At 36.2% G+C, this 9062-nt stretch overlaps 1 protein-coding gene and 1 non-coding gene across 2 annotated transcripts; one reads left to right on the forward strand and one right to left on the reverse strand.

Moving 5' to 3' along the window:
* Positions 1-4598: 4598 nt before the first annotated feature.
* On the reverse strand, positions 4599-4672 carry TRNAV-AAC (transfer RNA valine (anticodon AAC)). The gene has a single exon. It is a non-coding gene; the product is annotated as a tRNA-Val (tRNA).
* Positions 4673-4788: 116 nt separating this feature from the next.
* On the forward strand, positions 4789-8226 carry LOC142606698 (THO complex subunit 4A). The gene is made up of 5 exons (XM_075778033.1): positions 4789-5066; positions 5203-5331; positions 6525-6593; positions 6689-6870; positions 7784-8226. Exons 1-5 carry the CDS (start codon positions 4902-4904, stop codon positions 7953-7955), a joined length of 717 nt encoding a protein of 238 aa, XP_075634148.1. The 5' UTR covers positions 4789-4901; the 3' UTR covers positions 7956-8226.
* Positions 8227-9062: the final 836 nt, after the last annotated feature.

Consider the following 9062-nt stretch of genomic DNA (forward strand, 5'->3'; position numbering starts at 1 on the left):
CTAAAGACAACTCATCATCCTCTAGAGCATTCATAATCACCATCGAGTCACCTTCCAATATAGCTTGAGCAATCCCAATTTCTAAACCAAACTCAAGAGCACAACTAGCAACGATGACCTCAATCTCCATGGCTTGGAAGCTTTGTGGAATTTGTTGGGATAGTGAAGCAATGACTAGACCTTAGGAGTTACAGATGACCACTCCAACGCCGGACTTATTCTCCCCCTGTAATAGAGCGCCATCAAAATTAATCTTATAAAACCCTATACATAACACCACTAAGGCATGAGAGAATGCATTTGTAGTGGGATATGGACCTCACACGTGGAATGGTTGTGAGCAAAAGAAGAGGAAGTGTTGGCTAAAGGATCCTATTCTTGGTGTGTGCCAAAGGCGTGACTGCCTTAGAAAGGAAGTAAGATGCATTTGATATGGTACTCAAGCAATCACAAAAAGGGAGATAGTGACTTTCTAAGGTCAGAAGCTATGAGGACACCTCTTATTGGTTGAATGCATGTTGGACCACTTTAGGGACAAGTGTACGATTCACAACACTCCTGATGTCCTTCTTAATGTCCAGGACTGGTTTCCCAAGCAGTGACAAAGTTAAACCCACGAGTCTCAGTGCTACGTTGGCGCAATTTCTATCCTTTACTCAACGAATAATATCACAGTTGTGGAAAGATCTAAATAGAGAAATGATGACTTGATACCTGTCTTTGTAGTCAGCCATATTCCTCAGATTATAAGAGGAACATGCAGCTGTATTTTTAGGGCAAGAACCCAAGTAGATATTTGTAGAAGAAAGTAGAAAGTTAATAAGATAGGAAGGTATAAGACAAAGTTTCTATTAAAGGAAGAACACCCTTATTGTACAAGAGTGACCTCTTTTACACATAATACAAGCTGAGCAAAACAAGAATATTCCATTCTTGCTCAGATTGTGGCTTTACATCCCATTCCTAGAGTTTTCCACGTACATCTTGTGTCTTTTTTACGTTCTTGCTATCACTTTCTTCTTCTTTTTCATGTGTCATGTTGTGAGAGTCAATTTTTTTGACGATGTCCAGGCCCAAGTTTAAGCAAGGACACCAAGCCCTCTTATTGTAGTTTGAAGGGACTGGGCTTGGTTTACCGCAGTTAAATGAGCTGTTTACAAAACCAAGTGGTGCACAGGGCAAAACTCCTACAATACGTACACACTAACAAGCGAGAATATGTATTGAGCAACAAGAAAACAGTAAAGGAAGACAAGATTATAATAATAAAAGGCAGAGTAATTGTTTGGGATCCTCAAATCAATAGGAACTAATCCATTAATTTTTCTTAGTTATGGATTACAAATGCGATCACTAAGACATAATACAAGGTCCAAATAAGCTAAAAAATTACAGACTTAGATGACTATTTAAGCCTCTAAGACTTGCAAAGTTTGAATCCTTTTGAATCCAAGTATGTACTGTAGTGGCTGTTTCTGGGATATCGGGAGATATTCCCCTGTTTTCCTTGAGTTTTACAGAGTTTTCTCTCAATGATTCTATATGATTTTCTTACTGCTGAATGTCCCTTAACGTTGGCTGCTCTCCCCCTTTTATAGTGTCACATTAGGGTTTCGGGGTACCATTGATTCTTCCCACTTGGCCCCCTTGGTACTAGAGCCCCCTGTTCATCTCAGCTCTTCTTACGACTGCTCCATTCCTTATTTTCCATAGCTTCCTTCTTTTGATGTTTTTTCTTTGAAAGTGTCCTGCTGACTTTCTACTCTGAGACACTTTTGCCTTCCAAGTCCCTTTTTTGTCTGTCTTCTCTTTTCAGGCTCAACCCCTTTTAGCCGCCCCTTCCTTTTATCATTTTTCCCAGTAAGTGAAGTCTTCTTCTAGGAAAACCGAAGGTTTCCCTAACCATTTCCTTTCGTGGGTTTCTTATTTCGGGTTCCCGAGACACCGACTTCCTACCCCTGAGTCATTGCTTTCAAGATCTTCAGGCCTTGCGTTGTATTACTGGTCGCTTCGAGAAGAAGGCCCATCTGTTTCTTGTTTCTGGGACCTTCTGAACTGTCTTAATCCTTCTTTAGCCATGCTGTACATCCAAATGTCCCAAGCAATCCCCCTGGTGTCCTTCCCTAGCTCCTTTTCTTTCTCTGGTCTTGGCGGGCTGAATTCTTTTCTTTCCCCTTTCTGTTTTCCTATGGGCTCCTTGTTCCCTTTTGGGCCTCAGGTCCATCATCCCTCTTTCCTTTGTAGCCCCAATCTTTCTCTTCCTTTCCATTTTTTTTTTATTTCCCATGGATTGGCCCAATGTACCGCCTCCTTGGGCCTTTTACCATGCTTTCTGTATACATTTTAGACCTCAACACATGTCAAAGCTAGCATATTTGTCACTTAAAAGCTTTTTCATGTAGATATACTGTTAGATAACTTATTTTATCCCTCTATATAAGTTCAAATCTAACTTGCACGTACAAACTCTGAATGTAGTGGTTTCCATGAAACCCAAGGCTTAAGTGGTCGGGTTTGTTGGGGAAGCTGGACAGAATTGAACTTCGCCAATTAATCGCTATAAAGTTGAGCAAGCTGGTCCACACTATAGTTGGGCCGAACCGCTCTCTTCAATCTGATTTACTTGTTTTAAGCATTCCATAAGGCCCAAGTATAACCATCTAAGTTATTGTAACAAACAAAAATTATTGTAATAACTAATATAATGATCAAATTTTGTATCTAGACAAAAAAAAGAAAAAAAAATTATGCCAAACTTTTTCATGTGTTGCATAAGTTTTTGACTAGTATAATACTATTTTCATTGAACGCATACCAATCAAAAATTTCAAATAAACAACCTATTCAAGTTGATGACTCAATATATCATTAAACTTTTTTTTTTTTTTTAGAGAAACCAATATATCATTAAACTTGATACTCGTTTTAGATACTTGACTTACGCTCTGTTTGTTTCAGCATCAACATTTTCTGGAAAATGGTTCATTTTTCAAAGAGCATTTTCTAGAAAACTATATCATATTCCAGTGTTTGGTAACGACCTTGAAAATGAGCTTGAGAATGTTTTCTGGTGTTTGGTATGCAAATTTTTATTTTTATTTTTATTTTTTATATTTCTTGTGTAATTTAAAACATGCGTATTATGTAAACTAACTAATGTAATCAATATTAAAAAAAAAACCAAGGATGAATTTGGTTTTCATACTAAAATTTTGACAATAGATACAATAAAAATTAGTTGTCAAATTTTCATGATCTCTACCACTCATTTTACTTATATATATGGACAAGAACGTCCCCCCCCCCCCCACACACACACACATTTATATATATATATATATATATATATATATATATATATATTAACCATTTGTCTATATACATAAAATTGACAGGAGAATACATCTTTAATAAGTACAAAATAACAATAACTTTTCATTGTCTACTCTTTTTGCTAGTACACTAATTGTCTACTATGGTCAACCAAAAGTCTTTAATATTACTCAAAATATGTATTTATATAATGTATCTATATAATATATCATCACTACATAATATCTGCATAATGTATCTATCAACAAAAAAGATTATGCTATGTAAAAGTAATTTAGAGCTATATAGGCACTATGTTTAAAATTTTCGTCTTTTACTTCATTCATTCATTCTTTCTTCTTATTTATTTTTTATATATATTTTTTAGCACTTTTATGTGCAAAAAAAAAACTTATACATGGAATCCATCAAACCAAAAGTTTCTTAGAGAAAAAAATAAAATCAAGTGTGAAATTCAAAGTAAATAATTGAGATTTTGGTAGAAAGGAATGAATAATTACCGCTGCAAATATGTTCTCTTTTGCAAGTTGGTAGAGAGGAATGAAATAATTACTGAGCAATGAAGGAAAAAAAATCTACTCAAAGAACTGTATTATAAAGGGGAAGAGAAATATGGAGAGAGAGTGAGGGAGAGAGATCTATGGAAGAGGAGAGACCAGAGTGAGTGATAGTGAGGGTGTGAGGAAAGAAAAAGAAAAGGGAAAAGAGAAAGAGTGAGAGTGAGAGAGTGTACTGTGAGATAGAGATTGTTTTCCAAAAATTTTTTTTGGAAAACAAACTATAAAAAACAAGCCTTATTTTTATTAAGATTTTCCATTGACTATAGATAGTTTTCCGTTGACTAGTTTTTTTGTGTGCTACCAAACACTGAAAAATGTGAAAAACTATCTTTACAGAAAGTTTTTCAGCAAAACAAACAGAGCGTTAATATCATTAAACTTGATACTTGTTATTCATAGGTTTCAACCACTTAATTAATTGCTTTACAAGGTCAAGTCCATTAATTCATGATACCAAAATTGTTTCTTGGGAGAAGAATAACAAGCAATGTTGAATGAGATTAAAAAAAAAAAAAGGTGATGTTGAATGATGTTAAGGATATTTATATAAGGCTTACAAACTTTTGTTAGTGAAACAATTTATCATTACTTTATTGATTATTATATTATCAATTATTTTTCTCGCTAAATAATAATCTCAAAAATGCAATTTAGTGCGCCTCCACCAAAAACCAAGAAATGATATAAAAAAAGAGAAAAAAGAAATGGCGTCGCCCGGGTTCGAACCGGAGACCTTCAGTGTGTTAGACTGACGTGATAACCAACTACACCACGACACCTTGATGCTAAAATATCTAGAATCTTTGATAACAATGCAAAGTGTAATGGAAGGCAATGCCCTAAAGTAGTAGATAGTAATAGCAATAAAACCGCGTGAAAGAAGCTTCCTTCTCTGTCTGTCTGCGTGCGTCCCCCCCTGTCTATCTATTCCAAATCTTCATTCGACTCCTCTTTCATTCCCATCCAAATCTCTCAGATCTGAATCTCTCTCTCTTTCTCTCTACAAACATGACTACCGCTTTAGATATGGCCTTAGACGACATCATCAAGACCAACAAGCAATCTTCCGGATCCTCCAACCGAGGCCGCGCCCGACCTTCCTCCGGACCCGGACCCGCTCGCCGCTTGTCCAACCGCTCCGCCAACCGTACGGGACCCTATTCTACTCCTAAGGTATAAACAATAAAAAACAGTCCTCCGATCTGTTTCCCTCTCTCTCTCTCTCTATAAAGTTTTGATTTTTAAATAACTTTGCTACAAGATTGATCTCAAAGTTGATTTTTTTTGTTTGTTTGGGGTTTAATTATAGGCTCCAGAGTCGACGTGGCAGCACGATTTGTTTCTGGAAGAGAATTTGGGGCGAGCCTCTGCTATTGAGACCGGTACCAAGCTCTACATCTCAAACCTTGATTACGGTGTTTCCAACGAGGACATTAAGGTAATTTTGGTCCTTAAGTTTGCTCCCTGAAACTGTTAGTCACTGTTTTTATGTGTGTATAGTTTGTGTGTTTTGGCTTATCTTGTGATTTATCTGAATTACGTTGTGTAATTCAGTTGTTGGTTGTGTTTTGACAGTTTGTTTAGCTGTAAGATTTTTTAGTTACTACTTTCCGAAACCACCTTCCAATATTGTTATTTGGTTCTAAAGTTTGCTCCTTGAAACTGTGTTTGAGCGTATGTTTTAGTATTAAATAATTTAAAAAAAGAGCAGTGTTTTATGCGCGTGTTTGTTTGTGTTTTGGTTTATCTGGAGATTAATCTGAATTACGTATTTTAAAACTTTTGTTGGTTGTTGTTTGACAGTTTATTTAGTTGTTGTAAGATTTGGTAAGCGGTAACTAGTTTCGAATATTGTTATATGTTGTTATCTTTGAAAGTTGGGGATTGGAGTATCCGATGGTTTTCGGTTTTGGTTATATGCATTATTACAACCCCATTCATGTTAGGTTGACTGTTTGTAACGTAGTTTTGCTTGCAAGGATGTGGTAACAATACCAAATTATATTTGTATGGTCTTCATAAAAGTTCATTTCTCTTCTTTATTTGGGTTCATGTTTAAAAACACTTCTTTTATGTGGGTTTTTGTTGGCAATGATTGATAAGTAATTACACTTACCTTATAGATATATCTCTTTAAGGTATTTACCTAATGGAGAGATTACCTTGTTTGTCCATCTTTTTATATGCCAGTGTTTGTCTATTTTTAATTTTTAATGAATTGGGATCTATCTTACGCTAATTCTGTTGTACAGGCTTTATGGATTTGCCATTGAATGTGTGCATGTTCTTTTATCATGATTGCAATGACTTTCTTCCCTCTTCTATATATTTATTTGAGATTGTCAGAAGTGGGAATTACATTTGGTTGTTTGGTTTTTACAATTGAAAAGGCATCTTGAAGCATATGCATTTCTTCCTAGGAGGTTATTTACATACTTTGATAAGATTCTTCCCCATATCAATTACATTATATTCACAAAAAATAAATCATCTCAATGTGCAATAATATCTGTGAATCTTTCTTTTCTCATGATCTGATACATTCATGGCGTTCCTTTGAGAAAATTAATTCAAAAAAAGTTTGTTGTTTGTTTTTTTCTTTTTTCTAAAACTTATTTGAACTATGTGCAGGAACTGTTTTCGGAAGTTGGCGACCTGAAACGTTATACAATCCATTATGACAGGAGTGGGAGATCAAAGGTATCTTGTCAATTTTGGCATGATTAGGTCCTTCTGATGAATTCTTTCTGCTCTGCTGTAGTTAATAAAATAAAAAATAAAAACTTTTTTCTTAGGGAACGGCCGAAGTAGTCTTCTCCAGACGAGGAGATGCTGTGGCTGCTGTCAAGAGGTACAACAACGTCCAGCTTGATGGGAAACCAATGAAGATAGAGATTGTGGGTACAAACATTGCGACACCTACTGTAGCTCCAGCAGCTAATGGCACTGTTGGAAATTTAAATGGGATTCCCAGAGGGTATGCACGATCTAACAAATAACTCTCTTCTAATGTTCTTTTGCATATTGGTTCTTGTGTTGTCAGGTTTTTGTCTCGTCTGCTTTGCTTGGGATGGCCTATATGATGTCAAGTTTTTTTTTTTTCTTGTTTGCTTTATTTGGCATGACCCATCTGCTTATTCATTATCATTATAAATTTTTCTCATCTCCTGAGGGTATGCTTGAAATGCATTTTGGTTAGAATTCAAAACACAGTTGTCTTTGCTCTAATGATCTTTTTGGCATAAAGAGTACTGGTATGCATGTTTTTTTATATTTTTGAATAATTATATTCTACTCATAGCTTCTTAAACTGAAAGTAGGAATATCTGGCTGTCAATTTAGTGGGAGACGGTTATGATTTTTTTTTTTTTAAATGTCCATGATTTTGCTTATGTACTACCTTGTTGGGAAATATGTGAAAATTAAGAGGTAGTTTTTTGTTTATTGCAATGGTTTTATGTAGAATTAACTGTAAAGAAATTACAGAACAATTTTTGTGGCATATGTGAGTTTGAGAGCTTACACTAAAAATACTACCATACCTAAAATGCATCTAGCGCTTAAATAAACCTTTTTTAGAATTATAATCTGATGGTATGATTGTATGAGTGATGCTGCAACTATTACCTATGGTCCACATGTGGATGGAGTCTCTTACCTTGGACTTGGTAGATTTTTGTGGAAGATGGACAAGAATTAAGCCTATGCTATGCTCCTTTTGTGATCTTAATCCACTCGCTGAATCTGGATACCTTTTTTCGTTTGGCATTCTGGATGTGGCACTTCATTTATGTTACTTCTTGTAGAATTTGTGTATCATTATCATATGTCTTGCTGATGGTAATGATATGGCAGTCCTGATTAACGTGTTCAATGTGGTTAATGAGCAGTGGACAAGGGAGGGGCGGTGCACTAGGAAGGCCACGTGGCGGCAGTAATGGCCGTGGTTTTAGAAGGGGTCGTGGACGTGGACGGGGAAGAGGCCGTGGTGAAAAGGTATCTCAAGAAGATCTTGATGCTGATTTGGAGAAGTATCATGAGGAAGCAAAGCAGAATAATTGAAGGCATTTATCTTTTTTTATTGTTTGGCTATTACAATATTCTGTGGCCGTTTGCTGTTTGGTGATGCAACAACCTTGTCTATTTTGTGTAACTTTACCAAAATCCTACTACCTAGACAAAAGAGGAAAAACTACCCCTAGAGAGAACTGTTAGAATCTTTGTTATAAGGAGTTTGGTCTTTTATTGTCGATTTTCCCTTTGATTTGGTATAAATTATGTGGGTTAATGGACAGCTGTCAGTATGTAATCTGTACCATTACTTTTGGTGTCATTAGCTTCTTTAGTCTTCCTGTTTCCTTCAACAAGTTGGAGTTTGGAAGCTGGAACTATTTTCTCTCTGGTTACTCCATATGCAAAGTAAACTTTGGCTGCATTGTGGGAGAATTGAGCCTTGCTGAATCACCCACTGCTGCAATGTCTTTTGGTTGCGACTGCATCGTAAAACCTGGGAGACTTCAATTGAGGTAGCTCTCTTTATGATTTTCCTTGTCTCTGCACTCTTATAACTGCTAAAGTTTTGTCCCGAGTTGGTATGATGCAGTTGATTTTGTTGGTTAGGCTTTTTAGTTTGGTTGAATTACGTCTTTTTTATATTCTGCCCAGGGAAAGTTGTTAGTTCCATGTGTTTATTAGTGTGGATCTTTAATCTATCACAGTATCATGTGGAATCTTGTTGCTTCAGTTCAACTTGATGCAGTGTTGGTGGAGACATGGGTACATGTAACAAGGTTGACATCTGTAGGATCAAACTTGCAACCTGGGTCTAGTATTAAGGATTACAAATTTGAGTTACATTGATGTTCAGAATCATGCACCACCGAAGGCTTTCTCTGTGGAAGGAGTTTTGTATATGCCTGGATTCTTGTGAAAATCAACAGTTTTTGAGAATAAGCTCCATTGTGGGGGGTTGGGGGAGGTAACGTTGCTAGTTCCCCTGTTCAACTTAACACTGTTGGTGGGAGACATGGGTGTCAACACAGAACGAGTTTGACATCTGTACAGATTGAACATGGAGCCCAGGTCACGTTTAAGGATTACAGGAACAAGTTGGAGCAAGTTTCATTGATGTTCAGAATTATGCACTAGCCAAGGCTTTTTGTCTGGGAG

This window comes from Castanea sativa, chromosome 8, assembly GCF_040712315.1.
Source record: "Castanea sativa cultivar Marrone di Chiusa Pesio chromosome 8, ASM4071231v1".
In the NCBI taxonomy this organism is placed as follows: Eukaryota; Viridiplantae; Streptophyta; class Magnoliopsida; order Fagales; family Fagaceae; genus Castanea; species Castanea sativa.